We start from the raw sequence: 24,174 nt of genomic DNA on the forward strand, positions 1-24,174 counted from the left end.
TTTTTTTTTGTCCCTCAGCGGCGACTGACAAGAGATCAAAGCTTTTCAGGGCCTCCTCTGGTGGATCCAAGCCAACTTGGTCTGGCAAGTTGAGAGCGAGCTTGTCCAGACCCGCCGACAAGGCTCCTTCAGCATGAAGGTGCGCCCTCACCCTGTCGGCTCTGGAGGTAGCCGGCATTCTAAGGTGAGCAGAACGTTAAGTTTCAATCCTCTCCTCCATAAACATTCCCGGGTTGAAAACTGGCAGGCAGATTACCTCCATCAGCAGGCTTTGGACCAAGGGGGTGGTCCCTTCATCCGAGGGGTTTCATCATTTGTGTCTTAGGTGGGGCATCCCCGAGGTGGATCTGTTGGCGTCTCTGCTCAACAGAAAGGTGCAGAGGTTTGTGGCTCTGGATTCTCTGGCAGGTGCCACAGGCACGCTAGTGGCCCCGTGGAGTCAGTATCATCTGATTTACGCCTTACCTCCTCTCAAGCTTCTGCCAAGACTTCTATGCAGGATCGAGGCAGAAGGGATTCCTCTTAGTGGCCCCAGACTGACCTTGCCAGGCTTGGTATGCCGATCTGGTGCGGCTAAACGCCGACTTTCCTTGGAAGCTTACTCTCAGGGAGGATCTGCTGTCCCAAGGACCGATCTTTCCATCCTTTAGTCACTGGCTTTGAAGTCTTGGCTGTTGAACACCAGGTGCTAAAGGATAGAGGTTTGTCTGAGTCAGTGATTCCAAAACTGTTAAAAGATTGGGAATCTACTTCTAGGAAGATTTGCCATCGTACGTGGAAGACGTACATCGCGTGGTGTGAGTCTCTTGGGGTTCATCTTCGCTCTTTTTTCGGTGGCTCAGATCTTGACTTTCCTTCAACGGGGGGTTGAGCAGAAACTGGCCTTGAGTACTATCAAGGGCCAGGCGTCGGCCTTGGTGGTCTTCTTTCAACGATGCCCTTGGCCATCAGGGAGATTGGCACTTGGTTCCTCCAGTGCAGGCTCCGTTGCCGCCTTGGGACCTCAATTTGGTGCTCTCAGCCCTCCAGAAGCCTCCTTTTGAGAATCTTCAGAAGATTCCACTGCTTACGCTGTCCCAGAAGGTGACCTTTTGGTGCCTATCACCTTTGCCCACAGGGTGTCGGAATTGGCGGCGTTATCCTGTCGTTCACCTTACTTGGTGGTTCACAGAGATAAGGTGGTTGTTCGCCCTGTCGTTCCATCCAAAGGTTGTCTCTGATTTTCATTTGAATGAAGACATTGTGTTGCCTTCCCTGTGTCCCAGGCCAAAACATCTGAAGGAAATTGCTTTGCATGCCTTGGATGTGGTTCAGGCTATTAGGGTGTACCTGGCAGCTACAGAGTCTTTTTGGAAGTCAGACTTGGTATTTGTGCTCACGGATGGGCCTTGGAAAGGGTTGCCCGTTTCCTCTGCGACCATTTCCAGATGAATCAGACGGACAGTGATTCAAGCCCATATTTCATCAAGGGTCAGGTTCCTCCTTTCCTATCAAGGCGCACTCTACTCAGGCGCTCAGTGCCTCTTAAACCTTTCATCATCAGGCACAAGTGATGCAGGTTTGCAAGGCGGCCACCTGGTCGTCGATGCACACTTTCACAAAGTTCTATAAAGCGGATGTGTTGGCATCAGCGGATGGTCGCAAGGTTTTGCATGCTGCCGTTTAGAGGACCTGGTCCTCTTTGAGGGAGTATTTGTTTTTGTTTTTTTTTCAGGTGGGCTCCAGTTGTTTTGGTTGAGATCCTGTTTACATGGTTGGCTATAGTTTTAGCCTTGGGAATTTCTTTTTTGCTGTTCCGACCCCTCATGTTTAACACTGCTTTGGGACGTCCCAATGGTTAGGAAGATCAGGATCTGTGTCTGTCGAACAAAAGAGAAAATGTGATTTTTGACTTACTGCAAAAATCCATTTCTCTGATCACTGAAGGATACAGCACCCACCCCTCTCTGGAGTTGTAATTCTTCTGACACTGCTTGTAACAAAACTGAGTACCTATAGCAGAGAGAGGGAGTATACCTCCTGGGACTGCCCATAGGCCTACCCAGACTTTTTTTCTTCCTAGTGTCCTACTCCTGTAGGGGGCAGTATAACCCAATGGTTTAAAGATCAGGAGCTGTGTCCATCAATGAACATCAGAGACATGGGTTGTACGGCAAGTCAAAAATCCAATTTCTCTTTCATTCGTTGATGGACACAACTTCATATCTAAATCAGGCGGATGGGTTTTGCTGTTCTTCCTAGATGGAAAGGGTTAACAAAGCTTAACTACGCCTATGGGGCAGTCCCAGGTATTATACTCCCACTTCATGCTCTAGTATCTCCAGTTTTTTTTCTGTCTAGTCAGGAGTAAGGATCTAGGTCCTTGCTGGGATCTCTGGTCCTGTCATGTTTTCCTTTTTTAAATGGAATTTTTTCAGTTTTTTTTTTTTTTTCAACAATCAAGTTGCTCCTGTGAGAACTACAATCACCTGCCGGACTGGGTAATGCGCTGGATATCCTAGATCCTTACGGTCGTCCCGGTCTGGCCAACAAGCGCGCCCAGGCCTTAGCTCCACGCTAGGTCGGCCGCGACAGGGTCTCACTGGAAAGACTGGCCTGCGTGTGGGACACATTGCAAGGACACATGCAACCTGGTCGCATCGCTCCCCTGGCCACAGCACCCCCCTTGCTGAGACGAGGAGGTGATTTGCTTGGAGTGAACTCTGCCTGGCTCCTAAGGTATGGTGAATAGTGCCCCCCCCATCTCCCTCGGGAATCTGGGGGGACTGCGGGGTCCTCCTGGGGTTGTTAGGTCTCCTGGGTCCTTGCCTCCCACATCTCCCCCCTTTCTGGCGGTTCCCTCTGTAGGGGTTTTCCCCCGGATAGTGGGTGGTTGGTGTATACTGTACCTGTCACCTCAGTGAGGTGAAGGACTGAGCTGGTGGGGGAACTTGCAACTGCTTCCTGTCCGCTCTGTGCGATGAGTGGCCAGATGCCTGTTTGAGGTGCCAGGACAGCTCCCCGGCTGGCTCGCGGGCGCCGCCGCCATTTTCTAGTGCAAATGTTCGGCCGCTTTGCTTCTGGAGCTCGGCTGCCATGATGGAGACAGCCGCAGCGGCCATTTTCTTGTACTGCGCGGGGGCAGAGGTCTCTAGTATCGACACGGGTGTTACCTGGAATTGGTGTGCTGCAGTTTGTCTGTCTGTGTGTCTCTCGCTCTAGCACTAGGGTACCTGGAGCCTGCAGAACACATCTCACCACCAGACCCACTCTCAGAATGGGGGGTTCCTGGGGGTCCCACTTGACTATGGCGGCCATGACGGCGGTCATACAGTCACTAGTGTCTAAAGTGGACCTGGTTTTGCAGAAAAGGCCTGGCGAAAAGCGCCCTCTGCCTTCACCTGTCTCATTTGTCTCCTCGGACTCTGAGGTTGACCCTCGGGGTCTGCGTCCAAGCACCTCGAGTGCTCTTATAGTGAGGATGATGTCTCTTCCACCTCCGTGCATGAGAGAGCGCTGGTAGATGCACTGATTGTGTCAGTGCAAGAAACTTTAAAGATGGAGGACGCAGGGAATGATGCGTCGGCTAGTCGGGTGCAATTTGGCACCCGAAGGCCATCCAGAGCGATTAAAGTGTTTCCCTTCCCTGCTTATTTTGATGACATTGTCACTAGTCAGTGGGGGGTCCCAGAAATGCATGGCTGGGTTACCTAAGCATTTTGCTAGGAGGTATCCTTTTGAAGAGTCTTTTGAAGAATCTGACAGTACAAGGCACAAGGGGATCTCTAGTTTGGTGGCTCCGCTCCCCGGTGCTTCGAGAAGGAAAATCCTTTCTTCCCCTGCCCTGGATAATGTTTGCCACGGACGCCAGCCTGTCCGGTTGGGGAGGGGTCCTGGACGCATCGGCCCAGGGGTTCTGGTCCAGGGAGGAGTCCAGTCTGCCGATCAACATTCTGGAAATATGTGCGATCAGGCTTTGCCTGTCCCAGTGGCCGGATTTTCTGCAGGGGTGTCCGGTGAGGATTCAATCAGACAGTGGCATGGCCGTGGCATACATCAATCACCAAGGGGGCACAAGAAGTGACCTAGCGGCTGGGCAAATCGCTCTGTTCCAGCGTTTTCTGCTGTGCACATTTCAGGGGTGGAAAATTAGGCGGACTACCTCAGTCGTCAGGCACTGTCCGGGTGAATGGTCGCTTCACCCAGAAGTTTCAGCAACTATGCCTCCGGTGGGGGACCCCCGAAGTGAACCTGTTGGCCTCTCGTCTCAACTGGAAGGTTCCGAGATTGTGGCAAGATCTCGGGATCCTCTGGCAGATGCCGCAGACGCGTTAGTGGCCACCTAGGTTGGTATTGTCTGATTTATGCCTTTCCTCCAATACAGCTTCTGCCAACACTTCTGCGCAGAATCGAGGCAGAAGGGATTCCAGTGATTTTGATGGCCCCAGACTGGCCTCGTTCGTCCTCATACATGGGTCTGGTAAGACTGGTAGCCGATGCCCCTTGGCGGCTTCCTCTGAGAAGATCTGTCTCAAGGACCGAATTATTCCATCCTTGTTATTGAAAGCCAGGTGCTTAAGTTCAGTGGGTTGTCGAAATCGGTGATCCCTACTCTGTTGAAACCTAGGAAATCTACTTCTTGGAAGATTTACCATCTATTTTTGCTAATCCTATATTACTTGGTGTGAGTCTAAGGGGGTTCCCCCGCCCCCCGTTCCTTTTTGGTATCTCGTCTATTGGTCTTTCTCCAAAGAGGTGTAGATCAGCGTTTGGCTCTGGGCATCATTAAGGGCCAGATTTCAGCTTTGGTAATATTCTTTCGAAGACCGTTGGCTGTGTATTCCTTGGTTCACCCTTTCGTACAGGGGGTTGGCCATTTGGCCCCGCTAGTCCGGTCCCTGGTGCCACCGTGGGACCTTAACCTGGTGCTGTCAGTCCTTCAAAGACCGTCCTTTGAGAATAATCGTGAAATTGCTTTACTTACCTCTTCACAGAAAGTGACTTTCTTGGTGGCTATTACTTCTGCTCGCAGGGTCTCGGAGCTGACTGCGTTGTCCTGTCAGTTGCCTTATCTTGTGGCCCATAGGGACAAAATGGTGCTCCGTCCATGTCATTCGTTCCTTCCGAAGGTAGTTTAGGGGTTTCACTTGAATGAGGACATAGTGTTGCCTTCGTTATGTTCTAAGCCAAAGCATCCGAAGGAAGTCGCCTTGCATTCTTTGGCTGTGGTTCGAGCCACCAGGGTGTACCTGAGTCTATTCGGAAATCAGATTCCTTGTTTATCCTTACGGATGGCCCTCGTAAGGGACAGGCTGCATCTGCTGCGACCATTTCCAGATGGATCAGGCAAACGGTGGTGCAGGCCTATTCAATTAAGGGTCCGGTTCCTCCTTTCCTTGTTAGGGCGCATTCCACAAGGGCGCTTAGTGCCTCCTGGGCCTTCTGTCATCAGGCGTCAGTGGTCAAGGTTTGCAAAGCAGCCACCTGGGCGTCTGTACACACACGTTCACGAAGTTCTACAAGGTGGATGTTTTTGCTGCCTTTGGCTGCAAAGTTTTGCAGGCCGCTGTGGCAGACTTCTGCCTTTTGAAGGGTGTTTTTTTTTCTGGTAGGGAGCTCCAGTTGTTCCTGATGGAGCTCCTGGTTTACCTGGTTGGCTAAGTTTACCTTTTTCCTTTGGGAAAATGTTATTGCTGTGTTTTTCCCACCCCTCATGCTGATACTTCTTTAGGACGTCCCGTCGGTCTAATCAAGATATGAAGCTGTGTCTGTCAGTGAACGAAAGAAAACTGAATTTTTTTCTTACTGTAAAATCCTTTTCTCAGATGTTCATTGACGGACACAGCACCCACCCCTCTGTGAAGTTATGTATTCTTCTGACACTGCTTGTTACAAAACTGAGATCCTAGAGCAGGAAGTGGGAGTATACCACCTGGGACTACCCCATAGGGGTAGTTAAGCTTTGTTAACCCTTTTCCACCTAGTGTCCTACTCCTAGGAAGAGCAACATAACCCATCCATCCAATAAAGGTATGAAGCTGTTTCCGTCAATTAACATTGGAGAAAATGATTTTACGGTAAGACAAAAATCCAATTTTTTGGGTTTCGACCAAGTGCACCCTGCATTTTGGGTTTTGGTTTCAACACCAAAATTTCCATTGGGTGCACCTCTACTATAAAGTGGTTCAGTACAATATATAATCAGTATCTCCTGGCTCTTTGTGTCTCCCAACAGTAAAGTGATGGGGCAAATGAGTTATTTACACTTGACCGAAAGCTCCAAAAAATATAACTTGGAAAAGACAGTAGAGAAGGTGATAAACTTCTGTGTTGCCCTTTCTCAATTATGGATTTCTATAAACTAAGGGGTACAGTTAGCGTAATATTTCCAGTCTTTTTGCTCTTTACTTTCTGTACCTGCTTTTTTATGAATGGTAATAACAGAATATTAGGTAATTGCTACCAAAGTTATGTATCACATCCTACGAAGATGCTGCAAAAACAGACTTTACTGGTACAGAGGATGACACTATAATATTTAACCTTTTTGCTGCCTGAGACACTTTTGCGTTTTTTGCACACATGTTTAAAAAATCATTTTAGCCTTAAAGATGATGTAAAACCCTGAAACATTATATATTTTCTGAAAGCAGACACCCTAGAGAAAAAGTGGTAGTTCCAATTTCTCTTACGTCCTCCGACAGTTGCCGCCTCCTCTAAGCCATCACTTTTGGGTATTGACTTCCGCTCCGCAGGAGTAGCTACGCATAAAGACTTAGTCAAAAGAACAAAGGCATTTGCATATACACACCCATGGGGGCTGTCCCACTGGACAATACCCCCCTGCAGTGACCACTCCCAACTCAGTTTCTTTCTGCCTAGCATCAGGAGTAGTTAGGCTTCCTTGTGCTGGGGCTACAGTCTCAGCCTTTCTAATCTTTTTTTTATTTGATTTTCTTTGAAAATGTCAGTTTTTTCTTTGATTTACTAGCTGTTTATTTTTTGTCAGCTTTAGTTTTAGTCGATTCTTCGGATGAAGATGGATTCATGCGGAGCTGGGAATCGGACTGACCGTCCTGGTTTTCCAGGGCAGAGGGTCAGAAGGACCCCCAGCCCGCCATCCAGCGTTCAGCCGTGGTTCGTCCTGGCATTATGAACGACCCATCCCTGCTCGCAGCAGGGATGCAGCCGTGAGGTGGCAACCTCACTGGACACATCTGTGATACTGTGTAATGTCCCTGGCTAACGGCATTCCCTGTCAGATGAGGACAGCGGCTTTCCGTTCTGAGAGGCTCCCCACGCCATCTGGTACAGGTAAGTATTTCTGTGTGGGGCCTCTGTCTGGGGTGGCAGTCCTGTGTTGCTGTGTGTCCCCCATGTCTGTGCTGGTGTGGGCATCCCTGTTTGTGATCCCTGAGGGGGTCTTTTATGTACATACGCTGCGCTATGGTGCTGTGTGTTGTGGGAGCCCCTTTTTCCCTGTGTCACTTTGGTGTTTTCACTGGGGGTGCAGACGATGTGTGTGGCGGCCGCAGCGGGCAAAAACCGTGCGGTCCGCCATTTTTTGCTTTGGGCAGGCATGTTGGCTTCACTGTGGGCTGCTTTACATGCTGTTTTGGCGCCTTCCGACACCATCTTGCGTGTGGCCGAACGATTGTTCCGCACGTGTTCGGTGGCCATTTTCCCGAAGTCTCCCATTCAGTTCTATGGGCAGCCATTTTCCCTAAGTCATTTGCAGCTTATAGTTCAGCCTCTCATGACCTCACGATCTAGGTGGTAACACTCTGTGGGCTCTGCAGACTGTCTCTTCCATAACCTTCTGTTTTGTCATTTCTGGCTCAGTTTTCTTCTCCTATGGGGGTCTTTTGTCTTTGTTCATATAGCGGTGGGCTGCGCACTCCGCAGAGGTGTTAAAGGGACAGTACCCTTTTTCCTTGCACTATAATTTTTTGTATTGGGCAATGGATTCTCAGGACAACAAATTCCCTCCAGCCGTGGTGGGGGACCCCAGTCCTGCTGTGGCCCCTGTTATGCCTGATTTGGCCGCTGTAGTGGCGTCCTTAATGTCCAAAATGGAGGTGCTGATGGCTGAACGTGCTGCTAGAAAGAGGCCCAGGTTATCTCTTTCCTCTGATTCAGATGGTGATATGGCTGCTGCGGCGGGCGTGCCCTTTTCAGGGTCTCGCTCATCCTTGGACCCGCTGGGGTCTGAGGCGGAGGGGGTTGATGACTCTCCCCCGGGGTCGTCTGAAGAATGCGCGACCATGGATGAATTGATTGTTTCTGTAAAGGAAACACTACATTTGGAGGATGAGCCCAGTCCTCCGGGCATTGTGTCCTCTTTTGGAACACACAGGACCCGCAAGTCGGCACAGGTTTTTCCCTGCCCCGCTGAGTTTTTATTACACTGTTAATGAACTATGGCGCACTTTACAATGTCCATTTCTGGTACCTAGTCGGTTCAAATTACTTTATTCCTTTGCACCGGCTACGGAATCGTGATGGTGTGTGCCTTCACAAGTGGATCACACTGTGGCCGTGTTGAACAAGGCTACCTTGATTCCTACTGAGACCCTGGTTTTTCGGGATCCCACGGACAGACGGTTGGAGTCTCTAGCCCGCCATTCCTACACGGTGGCGGGCTCCTTGCTCAAACCTGTTTTCGTGTCCGTTTTGGTGGCTCAGGCGGTGGCTGATTGGACTAAGGTGCTTAGGAGCAACCTCGTGTCTGATGCTGTTCCACCTGCCCGGCTGGCTATGGTGGATAAAATTCACCAAGGAGTCATGTATTTGTGTGATGCGGCCTTGAATGACGCCCCTTTTGGTAGCACGCGTGTCTAGTGTTGCGGTGCTTAACCGTTGACTGATCTAGCTGAAGAGCTAGTTGGCTGACCAGACATCACGTTAAAACAGTTGCTGATTTTCCCTATGCAGGTTCTCGCCTTTTTGGCGAGGCGTTGGATACCTTGGGGAAAGGCGTCACGGGGGGCAAGAGCACCTTGCTGCCCCAGAACCCGAAGGACAAGTCCTTCTGCGGTAAGTGGGGTTCCACTTCTCGATCCACTCAGGGGTCCTTTCGTGCCTTTCGGAACAAATTCAAGGGCCAAGGTTGCCAGAAGAAGCCCTGGGCAGGCAAGCAGAAGTCCGGCAACGCCGGTGCGGCGGGTCAATCCGCCTCTGCCTGAAGGGGTGCCCTCACCCGTTTCAGTGGTTGGGGGACGTTTGCGCAGTTTCCTCCAACCTTGGCTGCTCCGAATTTCGGACAGGTGTGTTTGGGAAATCTTTCGATCAGGGTACATGATCGAGTTCCATTCCCGGCCGGTGGACAGATTTTTCCCCTCAAATCTTCATTTGTCTCCAGAGCGTCTGCAGGACCTGCATCAGGGGGTGCAGGACCTCCTTGCCCAGGGGGTGATTGTCCCGTTGCCTCATCGGTACAGGTTTTGGGGGTTTTATTCCAATCTGTTCACTGTGCCCAGAAAGGAGGGCAAAGTGCGTCCTATTCTGGACCTGAAAGCTCTGAACCGCTTTGTGCGCGTTCAAAATGTTCCATATGGAATCTCTCAGTTCGGTGGTGGCCTCCCTGAGTCCGGGGGAATTTCTGGCCTCTATGGACCTGAAGGATGTGTGCCTACACATCCCCATTTCGAGGGTCACCAGAGGTACCTTCGGTTCGCGATAGCGGAGGACCACTATCAGTTTGTGGCGTTACCTTTCGGTCTCGCTTCGGCTCCAAGGGTCTTTACCAAAGTGCTGGCACCTGTTCTGGGCCTGCAAGGGCACAGGGTATCTGGACGATCTCCTGCTAAGATCGAGTGTCAGCCAGGACTTACTGCGCGATCTGTCCACCACGCTACAGGCGCTCCAGGAGTTCGGATGGACCATCAACGTTCAGAAGTCAACGTTGTCTCCATCGGTTCGTCTTCCCTATCTGGGAATGATCCTGGATTCTGCTCAGGCAAAGGTGTTCTTGCCGGAGGACAAGCTCCGGACCTTGCAGGACGAGATCAGGTCCCTCAGGGAAAATCCGTCCTCGTCACTCAGGACCTGTATGTGGGGCCTGGGGTTGATGGTTTCGGCCTTCAAGGCGATACCCTTTGCTCAGTTTCACACATGGTCTCTCCAAGCAGAGATCCTGGCCAGGTGGGACAGACTACCTCAGTCCCTGGATCTGAGTCTCTCGTTGAGTCGCCAGACCAGATTGGATCTTCTGTGGTTGCTCCAGTCCCCGGCGGTGTCGGATGGCAAGTCCTTCCATCCGTTGCTGTGAACAATAATTACCACGGATGCCAGCCTGTCGGGCTGGGGTTGAGTCCTGGGCAACCTGTCTGCCCAGGGCACTTGGTCGGAGGGGAATCCTCCCTTCAGATCAATGTGCTGGAATTGCGAGCGATCAAGCTCTGTCTCTTCCAGTGGTTGGACCGTCTTCGGGGCCGTCCTGTTCGGGTACAGACGGACAATGCTACCACGCTGGCTTACATCAACCACCAAGGGGGCACCAGGAGTGCCCGGGCGGCTCGGGAGGTGACCGACATTGTCTTAAGCCGAGACTTATGTTCCGGTAATTTCAGCAGTCCACTTCCGTGTGTGGAGAATTGGCAGGCCGACTATCTGAGCCGCCAGACCCTGGACCAGGGGGAATGGTCCCTGCACCTGGAGGTCTTTCAAATGCTGTGTGCGAAGTGGGGATCCCCGGACGTGGATCTGTTCGCATCTCGGCTAAACCAAAAGGTGGAAAGGTTCATGGCAAGAATGCACGATCCTCTGGCGGACGCCTCGGATGCGTTGGTGGCCCCTTGGCATCAGTATCGTCTGATGTATTCCTTTCCTCTGATTCAGTTGTTAACCAGGTTCCTCCGCAGGCTAGTCTCTGAACCGCACCTGGTGATTCTGGTGACGCCGGACTGGCCACGCCGGTCCTGGTATGCCGACGTTGTTCACCTGGCAGTGGCGCCCCCGTGGCGGCTGCCAATGCGGGAAGATCTTCCATCCTGCTTTACAGTCGCTGGCTTTAACGGCCTGGCTGTTGAGACCTGGGGAGATATCGTTGCCTCTGCTGTCTAAGAAGGTTGCCTTTTTAGTGGCGATCACTTCGGCTCGAGAGTATCTGAGCTGGTGGCGTTGTCCTGCCGCTCTCCTTACTTGGTAATTCACAAGGATGAGGTGGTCTTGCGTCCACATTCCTCCTTTCTTCCTAAGGTGGTGTCTGAGTTTCACCCTAATGAGGACATTGTCCTGCCTTTGCTTTGTACGAAGCCTAAGCATCCTAAGGAGGTTGCTTTGCACTCCTTGGATGTTGTCAGGGCGATCAGGGGTTACCTGTCGTCTACGGCATCCTTTCGGAGGACGGATTCCCTCTTGTCCTTCCTGAGGGACCTCGGAAGGGTATGGCTGCGTCTGCAGCGACTATTGCCAAATGGATCAGACAGACCATTGAACAGGCCTATGCTTTGAAGGAACGGGTTCCACCCTTCCCTGTTAAGGCGCACTCTACCAGATCTTTGAGTGCGTCCTGGGCCTATTGGCATCGTGCCTCGGTGGCCCAGGTGTGCAAGGCTGCGACTTGGTCGTCGGTGCACACCTTTTCCAAATACTACAAGGTAGATGTTCTGGCATCAGCTGATGCCTCCTTTGGCCGCAAATTTCTCAGTGCGGCGGTGCCATGATGGACCCTTGTTTTTTTGTGGGTCCCTGGCTGTTGGTATTTGCTTTCCTGGGCTGTTGCTCCTGTTGAGCTTTGTTTTCTGTTACCCAGAAGGTTCTCTTACTGTGTGTGTAAGGTTCCTTTCTCTGATGTGGGTACTGCGTTGCCTTTTCTACGGTTGCGTCTCCCACCCCTCATGTCTACACTGCTTTGGGACATCCCAATAGTGATGACTTAAGAGGCGGCGGCGACTGTCGGAGGACGTAAGAGAAAACTGAATTTTTGTAAAATCTTACCTGTAAAATTCCTTTCTCTGAGTCCTCCGACAGTCGCCGCCCCCGCCCCTCTTTTGGGGTTGTTTTATTACCTACTGCTATGCTACCAAACTGAGTTGGGAGTGGTCACTGCAGGGGGGTATTGACCAGTGGGACAGCCCCCATGGGTGTGTATATGCAAATGCCTTTGTTCTTTTGACTAAGTCTTTATGCCTAGCTACTCCTGCGGAGCGGAAGTCAATACCCAAAAGTGATCTCAGAGAAAGGAATTTTACAAGTAAGATTTTACAAAAATTCCGTTTTTTTTTTTTTTTATGTCACACAATCTTGCCACAAAGAAATTCAAAATTTCAGTGAAAGACACACTAGAGTGAATTTTAGAGCAAACAAATGTAAAAAATTACCTACATTTTTGGTAGAATATAACAGACGATGTTGCACCGAGTAAATAGACACTCCACATGTGCAAACCCTTTACTAGTGTGTGCCCGTTTAAATGGCGACAAACTCCAGTACCCTAAATTTTCTATATAGGAGAGCACCGAGTAAAGACACTCCACATGTGCAAACCCTTTACTAGTGTGTGCCCGTTTAAATGGCGACAAACTCCAGTACCCTAAATTTTCTATATAGGCGAAGCTTCAAAAAGCCCCCTTTAGGTATCATTTTAGTGTTATGGGGGTGGTCTAGAATTATTGCTCTCACTCTGGCGTGCGCGGCGATGTGCAACGTGTATCGCAATGAACGTCTTAATGCGTAAGCGCCACTGACGCATGCGATTATGTCCAAATGTGCATATATGTGGGTGGGGGGGGGGGGTGTCAGTGTTTTTGGGGGAAAATTTTATGTGCTTTTTTTTTCCATCACATACCCCTATGTGATGATTTTTAAGTGACCGGTCCTCTTTATTGAGATATGCAGGTTCTAAAAGACCATGCATGTCTCCTTTTGACCTCCACTGAATGTTTTGCATTGCAAAATATTGCTTCCTGGCTGAGCTAGCTCGGGACACCTAGATGCTTACCTGGAGGTGTTGTCACTGACGTCCCTTTCTGGGTCACAGCAAAAAAGGGAGGAGCCACCGGGTTGTGTGTGACACCTCCCTGCTGTCCGGTCCGTACAACGTATGGACCTGGCTGCGGAAGGGTTAAATCTTAATACAAATCTTTATTCAATCACGTTAAAACCATATTTATAAAAGAAAGGGGAACATGTACAGAAATCCCTCATACATATTCATTTCTCAAATTGTTTGTACCACATTACATAGTTTACAAGATTGCACCAATCATATGGTCCCCTACTTCAGGACCCTTTCCTTAGGATCAAGTAAGACCAAACCTGACACCTACGGCACCAGGGGTGGAAGGAAGAAAATTGCTTGATTTCCTCCTCTAATTCAACACAATTAGTGTTGCTGGGGGAATTACTCCTGCAGCACTATTGTATTCTGCTGGCTATAGCCACCAGCAGTGATTGCATGCAAAAAATCCAACCGGTTGGTTATACTGTATAAGCGAAAGGGTAAGAGGTATTGGCTGTTAAGCGATTTCCCCTTTGCGTGTCTTATATCACAGAATTCAGTGATATTAGTCACGCCAAGGGGCTATCGCTAAACAATCTTTACCTCTTACCCTTTCACTTTTGATTATATAGCATTGGATTGATGGTCTCTTAGCATGTAGCTGGATTAGCTAAGAGGACATGCCTTCCCCCCCCATACACCATTTTTGATTGTGATTGATGGATCGACTTCAGTAAAACCAGCCTGCCCATAGATGAATAGAAATTCATCCAGTCCCTTCTTCTATGACCTGCTTTATTCCATAGACTTTTTTTGCTAAGGAGACAGTTATGCATTTACTTATTTTTTTTCAGGTCTGCAGATATATCCATAACATTGCGTAATCGAGGCTCTGATGCTTTTAGACCTGAAGTTTATGGAGACTCCATTGTTGTTCAGCAGCATTTAACTGTAGATGGAAGTCGCACTTATAAACTAAAAAGTAAAACGGGTATGTTGCAGCACTGCATGCAAAGGTAATGATGACACATAGAGTTGCTAGGTCAGCACAGTGTTAACCGCACAGTGACTGTTTTTTTTTTTTTCCGTGATCTCATTTAATTGTAATAGAACCATTGGCATATAACATTTGTGTATATATTTGTGCTTTCCCACTGCCCCCATGTCCTCGTTATGGACAGAGAAAGTTACCAAGCAGAATTCTGACAAACAAAGCTGTAAATGAGTAATAGACATAGTAATGTCCGTGTAGTAGATAGTCTGAGTATAATCTGGTCTCAGTCACGTAAAAAGTGTAAAATGTGACACAGAGCAAGGAATGAATGGTAGTGTCTTGGGAAAGTGGAAGACCTGCGCTGTCGCAAAACAGTGGCTGGTGTTATTCTTTTTCACAGATGTCTTTAAGAGAAGTGTTCTGGTGGAAATATTTTTATGTTGACCCAGTGTAGCGTGTCATCCTTCCTTTCTAATTCTGTACCCTAAACCATTCTTGGGTATCCATCTGTATTGTATGCAACTTTTATCAAAGCATACTTGACTGACAGCGAGGGACAGGCTTTTACAGACAAAAAGACCTCTGAAACATTTTCTTATCGAACATCTGTGTTTTTTTTTTTTTTAAAGGGACCATTGTTTCATCAAAGAAGGAAGAACTTGTCTCGATCCTAGACCATTTTAACATACAGGTAATGTGTAATTTTTTTCACAATATTAGTTTTAGGCTTGCCATACATGATTCATTTTTATTTTTTTCACTCAACCAGCAGGTTGAATAAAAGAAATTAGCAAGTTCCCCTATCCACACATTTGATGTGGATGGGGCAATCCATCCTGCTGTTATATTCTGCCAGCATGGAGTCTTCCCCACCATACAATGATCAGTGCTCTTGGCTATAGCTGGTGGCACAGAGCGTTCAGGAAAAACCCGAAAGGATGGTTGTACTGAAGTCAATTGATCTATGCATGGCTGGCTTACGTTGGCTCCTCTAGAAACTTCAAGTATTCCCAACCCTAAGTGATGGTGATCAAAATATTAAGAAAAATTAATGCAGCGCTAAAAATGTGTGAGTAAATGTGCACGAGGTAAAACGTGAACAATCAAACCAAAGTGCAAAAAAAATCAAAGTCCAGAATGTCCATAAAGTGTAAACTATGACTTGAAAAAGGTGTTGACTCCAGCATGTGTAATAACTGCAACAAACGATAAATCCCACACCAAAGGAATAAAGGAATCAAGATGTGCTCACCAGATGGTATGGATCCAAAGTACTGTACAGCAAATGGATCATACACGGTGTATATGTAGATGTCCTCGGTACCAAATAGGCAGGAACCTCAGCAGCGTCTTTGGATCACAGGTGGTGATGAATATCTTCCAAACCGGTCCGCACGGGAATGCCTAGGAGTCCCCACTCATGGGATTGTGGAGAGGGATAATCCAAAAGGACACCATAGCATAATACCATATGGGCAATTTATTGGAAGATAAAGGAATACACTTACAATTTCACAGGTGGAAAGAAGCATTCAGAAAAGATAGGCACTCATGATACTCCTAACGCGTTTAAAGGAATCCTGGTGCTTGAATCTACATACCTTATATTTATAGTCTTAATGTTCAGAGATAACAGCTGATGTGACTTCTAAATTAACACACCATGCCCATCCACACAGGCGCCATGTTGGATGGGCATGGTGTGTTAGACACTCCTAACAATTTGTTTTGTCAGATTAACCCCTTCCCGCCTAAGGGTAAAACAAATGTTAAAGCGGTTGTAAACTGTAGGTGATGATAAAAATCGCGATGACGTCACTCCTGCGCATATGCTTGGAGCTGCCGTTTCTGGCACGGCCTCTTAAGGCCGGAACTGTAAGCCGGACCGTGTGCAAGTTTAGGAGATATTCACAGTACCTACAGGTAAGCCTTATTACTGACCAAGCATGTCTCTAGACCTAAACCTTATTGAGCACTTGTGGGGCATCCTCAAACGTAAAGTGTAGGAGCGCAAGGTCTCTAACATCCACCAGTTCTGTGATGTCGTCATGGAGAAGTGAAGTAGGACTCAAGTGGCAACCTGTGAAGCTCTGTTGAACTCCATGCCCAAGAGGGTTAAGGCAGTGCTGGAAAATAATGGTGGCCACACAAAATATTGACACTTTGGGCCAAATTTGGACATTTTCACTTAGGGGTGAAATCACTTTTGTTGCCAGCAGTTTAGATATTAACCCACTTTACCACTAAGCCTATTTTTGACACTTGTTGTTTACAAGTTTAAATCAGTATTATTTGCTAGAAAACTACTTAAAACCCCCAAACATTATATATATATATATATTTTTTTAGCAAAGACTCTGGAGAATAAAATGGCGTTCATTGCAATATTCAAACGCTTCTTTTAAACGCCATTTTTTTGGAAAAATTCCGAAAAATCTAATTTCACTGCATTTAAAAAAAACTAAACAGTAAAGTTAGCCCATTTTTTTGTATATTGTGAAAGATGATGTCACGCCGAGTAAATAGATGTTACGTTTTAAAATTGCGCACACCCGCGGAATGACGACAAACTACGGTCAATAAAAATCTCCATAGACGACGCTTTAAAAGTTTTTAATGGTTACCAGTTTAGAGTTAGAGTGTAGCTCTTTTTCTTAAATTATTGCTCACGCTTTGGCGATATCTCACATGTGGTTTGAACAGCGATTTAATTTGCGGCGCGATTTCCATGTACGTTTTCTTTTGTGCGCAAGCTAACGGCGACGGGCGGCTAAATTTTTTTTTTTCCCTATTTTTTTTTTTTTTATTTTAACACAGGTTTTGTAAAAAAAAAAAAAAAAAAAATCTGATCACTTTTATTGCTGTCACAAACAATGTAAACATCCCTTGTGACAGCAATATGCAGTGACAGGTACTCTTTATGGAGGGATCGAGGGTCTAAAAGACCCCAGACCCCTCCACTACACTTCCATGTATTCAAAATGCCGAAAACTGAATTTTTGAATACTGTCACTTTTTGAATCTGCCGCCTTTAGCAGCAGAGTAACCCGGACGTGACGTCATGGACGCCGCCTCTGGGTTACTTCATCGGAGACCCGATCTAAGCGGCTTCCGACTTTGATCAAGACTCCATCCAGCTGGCGGACGTGCTGGCAAGGTGCTCGGGTCTCCCGGTGGGACGGGAGACCCAGGCAAAGCCGCGGAAGTGTCCCCTCCCGCTCACCGGGGTAACGATTGAGCGGCTCCCGAGACGCATTGGTCATTACCGCCAGAAAGCCGACCGCCGGCTCTAAAAAATGGTACCTGGGTGATGCCTCTAGCTAGAGGCATCACCCCAGTACAACCACGCAGTCAGCCGACGTAGGTCTACGTGACTAGACGTTAAGTGGTTAATGGCTGTGTATTTAATGGCTGTGTATTTAGTTATTTTGAAGGGACAGCCTATTTACACTGTTATACAAGCTGTACACTCACTACTTTACATTGTAGCAAAGTGTCATTTCTTCAGTGTTGTCACATGTAAAGATATAATAAAATATTTACAAAAATGTGAGGGGTGTACTCACTTTAGTGAGATATTGTATATGCGTTCCAACTTCCGTGAGGCAATATATATGTGTACAGTAGGCGGTAAGGGGTTAAACTGTGCTAATGAATCCCTGTTATATAGTAAGTACAAACTGTGACCAAGCTGTGGACATTCAAGTCTTTACATATTTTGAGCAAGCACTAAATGAGCTTTAAGATTATGTATGTAGCTGGCAGGCGCTGTGGTATAATTCATCCTTCAATTTCACAATGTACACAACTCAGCTCCCCTCTCCCAGCAGTGACTTAGCAGCCTTCTAAACTTTAAAATCATGTAAACACAGAATGAGGCATCGGTGTGAACTAAGCTCCTGACATATGGATGGATTGCTCTAAAGTGTCTGTAGCTGGGGGCAAGGGCTTGTTTTAAGCGTATTTATTACTAGCTTGGTAGTGATTGTTGCACAGGTCTCAAAAAACTTTGTGATAGAGCTTAACTTTCTGTGTATGTGGTTTTAACTAGTTTTTTTATTTGTAGATAGACAACCCAGTGTCTGTTCTAACTCAAGAGATGAGTAAACTGTTTTTGCAGTCGAAGAATGAATCTGACAAGTACAAGGTGAGAAAAGTTCTCATGTATTATGAGTTTTATTTTTCTATGATAAAAGGTACATACTGATACTCAGCCAATAGCTAAAGCATCCAGTACTGATAGCTTGACTGTTTATGTATGCCTCTGATTATTTCTCTTACGTCCTCCGACAGTCGCCGCCCCCTCTAAGTCATCACTGTTGGGTATTGACTTCCGCTCCGCAGGAGTAGCTAGGCATATAGACTTAGTCAAAAACAAAAGGCATTAGCATATACACACCCATGGGGGCTGTCCCATCTGGTCAATACCCCCCTGCAGTGACCACTCCCAACTCAGTTTTAATCTGCCTAGCGTCAGGAGTAGTTAGGCTTCCCTGTGCTGGGGCTACAGTCTCAGCCTATCTAAATCTTTTATTTGATTTTCTTTGAAAATGTCAGTTTTTTTCTTTTTTTTTTTTTTTGGCGGAGCCTTCCATGCAAATCCTATGGGGCAGCCATTTTCCCTGGATCGTCCAGCCTATAAGTTCAGCCTACTTTAGCCGCATTTCCTTTTCCTCTGATGCAGGACAGCGGTGGCAACACTCTGCGGAGCTCTGCAGGTTATCGCTCTCAATATCTTTCTGTATTGTCGCTTCTGACTCAGTTATTTCTTCTCCTGTTTGGTCACTGTAGCTGTAGCGGTGGGCTGCGCACTCCGCAGCGATCTTAAAGGGGCAGTACAAACTTCTTGCACTGTTGTTTTTTTGTCACATTGGGCAATGGATTCTCAGGACAGCAAATTCCCCCCAGCTCTAGTGGGGGTCCCCAGTTCTCCTGTGGCCCCTCTGAGACCTGATTTGGCCGCTGTAGCGGCGACTTTGGTGTCAAATATGGAAATGCTGATGGCTGAACGTGCTGCGAGAAAGAGGCCCAGATTGTCTCTCTCCTCTGATTCAGATGGTGATACGGCTGCTGCTGCTGCGAGCGTGCCCTTTTCAGGGTCCCGCTCATCCTTAGACCCGCTGGGGTCTGAGGGGGAGGCAGAGGTGGAGGGGGTTGATACCTCCTCCCCGGGGTCGCCTGAAGAGCGGGCGACCATGGATGAATTAATTGTTTATGTGAAGGAAACACTGCATTTGAAGGATGAGCCCAGTCCTCCGGGCGTTGTGTCCTCATTTGGGACACACAGGACCCGCAAGTCGGCGCAGGTGTTTCCCTGCCCGGCTGAGTTTCATTACACTGTTAATGAGATGTGGCGCACTTTAAAACGTCCATTCCTGGTGCCTAGTCGGTTCAAATTGCTTTATCCCTTTGCACCGGCTACGGAATCACGATGGTGTGTGCCCCCACAGGTGGATCACACTGTGGCCGTGTTAAACAAGGCTACTTTGATTCCTACTGAGGATTCCCCGGTTTTCCGGGATCCCGCGGACCGGCGGTTGGAGTCTCTGGCCCGCCATTCCTATACGGTGGTGGGCTTGTTGATCAAACCTGTTCTCGCGTCCGTTTTGGTGGCTCAGGCGGTGGCTGATTGGACTAAGGTTCTTAGGAGCAACCTCATGTCTGATGATGTTCCGCCTGCCCGACTGGAAATGGTGGATCAAATCCACCAAGGAATCATGTATCTGTGTGATGCGGCCATAAATGAGGCCCCCTTAGTAGCACGCCTGTCTAGTGTCTCAGTACTTAACCGGCGACTGATATGGCCGAAGAGCTGGTCGGCTGACCAGTCCTCGCAGAAAACAGTTGCTGATTTTCCCTATGCTGGTTCTCGCCTTTTTGGCGAGGCGTTGGATACCCTGGTGAAAGGCGTCACGGGGGGCAAGAGCACCATGCTGCCCCAGAACCCGAAGAACAAGTCCTTTCGAGGCAAGTGGGGTTCTGCGCCTAGATCCAATCAGGGGTCCTTTCGTGCCTTTCAGAACCAATCCAAGGGCAAGCCCTTAATGGCCCAGGGCGGCCAGAAGATGCCCTGGGCGGGTAAGCAGAAGTCAGGCAATGCCGGCTCGGCGGGTCAGTCCGCCTCTGCCTGAAGGGGTGCCCTCACCCGTTTCAGGGGTGGGGGGACGTTTGCGCGGTTTCCTCCAGCCTTGGCTGCTCCGGATATCGGACAGGTGGGTTCAGGAAATCATTCGATCAGGGTACAAGATGGAATTCCTTTCCCGGCCGGTGGACAGATTCTTTCCCTCAAATCTTCATTTGCCTCCGGGCGTCTGCAGGACCCGCACCGAGCGGTTCAGGACCTTCTTGCTCAGCGGGTGATTGTCCCGGTGACTCATGGGGACAGGTTTCAGGGGTTTTATTCCAATCTGTTCACTGTGCCCAGAAAGGAGGGCAAAGTGCGTCCTATTCTGGACCTGAAAGCGCTGAACCGCTTTGTGCGCGTTCGAGAAATTCCGTATGGAGTCTCTCTGCTCTCGGTGGTGGCCTCCCTGATCCCAGGGGAATTCCTGGCCTCGATAGATCTCAAGGATGCGTACCTGCACATCCCCATTTTCCAGGGTCATCAGCAGTACTTCGGTTTGCTATCGCAGAGGACCACTATCAGTTTGTGGCGTTACCTTTCGGTCTCGCTTCGGCACCAAGGGTTTTTACCAAAGTGCTGGCGCAGGTTCTGGGCCTGCTGAGGGCTCAGGGCATTGCGGTCTTGGGTTACCTGGACGATCTACTTCTGAGATCACGTGCCAGCCAGGACCTAGTGCGCGATCTGTCCACTACAGTACAGACGCTCCAGGAGATGGAGTTGTCTCCATCGCTTCGTCTTCCCTATCTGGGAATGATTCTGGACTCTGCTCAGGCAAAGGTGTTCTTGCCGGAGGACAAGCTCCGGACCTTGCAGGACGAGATCAGGTCCCTCAGGGACAACCCGTCCTCGGCACTCAGGGCCTGTATGCGGGGCCTGGGGTTGATGGTTTCGGCCTTCGAGGCGATACCCTTTGCTCAGTTTCACACGCGGGCTCTCCAAGCGAAGATCCTGGACAGGTGGGACAGACTACCTCAGTCCTTGGATCTGAGTGTCTCCTTGAGTCGTCAGACCAGATTGGCTCTTCTGTGGTGGCTCCAGTCCCCGTCGGTGGCGGAAGGCAAGTCCTTCCGTCCGTTGGTGTGGACGGTGATTACCACGAATGCCAGCCTGTCGGGCTGGTTTGGGGTCCCTGGCTTTCTGTCTGCCCAGGGCACTTGGTCGGAGGAGGAGTCCTCCCTCCCGATAAATGTGCTGGAATTGCGAGCGATAAAACTCTGTCTCTTCCAGTGGTCGGACCGTCTTCGGGGCCGTCCTGTCCGGGTACAGACGGACAATGCTACCGCGGTGGCTTACATCAACCACCAAGGGGGCACCAGGAGTGCTCGGGCGGCCCAGGCGGTAACCGACATTCTGTCTTGGGCCGAGACTCATGTTCCGGCACTTTCAGCAGTCCACATTCCGGGTGTGGAGAATTGGCAGGCCGACTGTCTGAGCCACCAGACCCTGGACCAGGGGGAATGGTCCCTACACCCGGAGGTCTTTCAAATGCTGTGTGCGAAGTGGGGATCCCCGGACGTGGATCTGTTCGCATCTCGGCTAAACCGAAAGGTGGAAAGGTTCGTGGCAAGAACGCGTGATCCGCTGGCGGGCGCCTCGGATGCGTTAGTGGCCCCTTGGCATCAGTATTGTCTGATGTATGTCTTTCCTCCGATTCAGTTGCTATCCAGGTTCCTCCGCAGGTTAGCCTTGGAACCGCACCTGGTGATTCTGGTGGCGCCGGACTGGCCACGCCGGTCCTGGTACGCCGACGTTGTTCACCTGGCAGTGGCGCCTACGTGGCGGCTGCCAATGCGGGAAGATCTCCTGTCTCAGGGTCCGATCTTCCATCCTGCTTTACAGTCGCTGGCTTTAACGGCCTGGCTGTGGAGACCCAGGTCCTGAGGGACAGAGGTCTCTCCTCTGAGGTCATTCCTACCCTTGTCAGGGCTAGAAAAACCTCCTCTGGTAAAACATATTACCGTACCTGGAAGGCTTATTTCGCCTGGTGTGAGTTCAGGGGGTTCTCCCCTCGCTCGTACTGTGTCAAGAGTTTTGGCTTTCCTCCAGTCTGGTGTGGACCAGCGCCTGGCGCTGGCCAAGATCAAGGGCCAGGTGTCTGCACTGGCTATTCTTTTCCAACGCCCTGTGGCGTCCCATTCTTTGGTTCGCACCTTCATTCAAGGTGTGCGACATTTGGCTCTTCCCAGGAAGGAGCCCTTACCTCCATGGGACTTGAAATTGGTTCTGTCCGTGTTACAACGTGCTCCCTTTGAAAACATTCGCGATATATCGTTGCCTCTGCTGTCTAAGAAGGTTGCCTTTTTGGTGGCGATCACTTCGGCTCGCAGGGTGTCGGAACTGGCAGCGTTATCTTGCCGTTCTCCATACTTGGTGATTCACCGGGATAAGGTGGTTTTGCGTCCGCATCCCTCCTTTCTTCCTAAGGTGGTCTCTTGAGTTCCACATTAATGAGGACATTGTCCTACCTTCGCTTTGTACGAAGCCTAAGCATCCTAAGGAGGTTGCTCTGCACTCCTTGGATGTTGTCAGGGCGATCAGGGGTTACCTGTCGTCTACGGAATCCTTTAGGAAAACGGATTCCCTTTTTGTCCTTCCTGAGGGACCTCGGAAGGGCATGGCTGCATCCGCAGCGACTATTGCCAAATGGATCAGACAGACCATTGAACAAGCTTACGCCTTGAAGGAACGGGTTCCACCCTTCCCTGTTAAGGCGCACTCTACCAGATCTGTGAGTGCGTCCTGGGCCTATTGGCATAGGGCCTCGCTGGCCCAGGTGTGCAAGGCTGCGACTTGGTTGTCGGTGCACACTTTTTCCTAATTCTACAAAGTAGATGTTCTGGCATCAGCTGATGCCTCCTTTGGCCGCAAAGTTCTCAGTGCGGCAGTGCCATGATGGACCCTTGAGTTTTTCTGGGTTCTGGCGGTTGGCATTTGCTTTCCTGGGCTGTTGCTCCTGTTGAGCATTGTTTTTTTCTTTTGCCCAGTAGGTTCTCTTACGGTGCATGTAAGATTCCTTTCTCTGATGTGGGTACTGCCTTTTCTACAGTTGCGTCTCCCACCCCTCATGTCTATACTGCTTTGGGACATCCCAATAGTGATGACTTAAGAGGCGGCGGCGACTGTCGGAGGACGTAAGAGAAAACTGAATTTTTGTAAAATTCCTTTCTCTGAGCCCTCCGACAGTCACTGCCCCCGCCCCTCTTTTGGGGTTCTCATTACCTACTGCTATGCTACCAAACTGAGTTGGGAGTGGTGATGCAGGGGGGGGGGGGGGGTATTGACCAGATGGGACAGCCCCCATGGGTGTGTATATGCTAATGCCTTTTGTTTTTGACTAAGTCTATATGCCTAGCTATTCCTGCGGAGCGGAAGTCAATACCCAACAGTGATGACTTAGAGGGGGCGGCGACTGTCGGAGGACTCAGAGAAAGGAATTTTACAGGTAAGATTTTACAAAAATTAAGTTTTTTTCAATCAATGAGCAATGCAGAATCCATTTAAAATATGTGAATTATTTCTGCTTTAATTTCTCCTCCCGACATTCCAACATACTTTTACTCTAGATGGTTCTTGGGCAGGTATCCTCCAGTTGGAAGATGATTTTAAGATGGCTGCTTCTCAAATATCCTCATTTGTATGCAATCATTTGTATATTACCTTGCATAGAGCCTTGTTGAGGTGTTGGGTTGTGTTACTATGGGTTCTGCAGGTCACCATGATGAGATAAAAAAAAAATGTCATTTTATTCCCTTGCTCTAGTGCTATGTGCATGAGTTTTTTATTTATTTTTAAATTATCCCCTTCCAAAATTATTATGGGACAGAAGCAAATGATCAGTTCTGAGCTTCAAGATATGGGCAGCCCTTTTGCTGGCCATTGCTTTCAATCTAACTATATGGATATGTTTACAGGAGAGTAGGGCACAAGGTTTCCTGGCACATTCCATAACCAGCATTAACCGGAATCTCTCTGCATTACAGGGGTTATAAAGCATATATTAGTGATTGTTCATATGTACTTTGTAAGATATTTGAAAGATATTTGCATTATTCCTATAGGTTGGCTATTTGGCTGCTGTAGAAGACAAATTATCAGTTGTCCTATGAGTGTGTGGTTAGGCAAATGCAGTTTTAA

At 48.9% G+C, this 24,174-nt stretch overlaps 1 protein-coding gene across 1 annotated transcript in view; it reads left to right on the forward strand.

Moving 5' to 3' along the window:
* The window catches only part of SMC6 (structural maintenance of chromosomes 6), a 332,391-nt gene that overhangs the window by 39,896 nt on the left and 268,321 nt on the right, over window positions 1-24,174 (forward strand). Inside the window, exons 5-7 of the mRNA XM_082248885.1 lie at window positions 13,777-13,913; window positions 14,546-14,607; window positions 17,983-18,063. Coding sequence (XP_082105011.1) covers window positions 13,777-13,913; window positions 14,546-14,607; window positions 17,983-18,063 — 280 coding nt within the window. The remainder of the gene's footprint in view (window positions 1-13,776; window positions 13,914-14,545; window positions 14,608-17,982; window positions 18,064-24,174) is intronic.

The sequence above is a fragment of the Pelophylax lessonae genome, assembly GCF_965119305.1.
Source record: "Pelophylax lessonae genome assembly, chromosome: 3".
NCBI classification, from domain to species: Eukaryota; Metazoa; Chordata; class Amphibia; order Anura; family Ranidae; genus Pelophylax; species Pelophylax lessonae.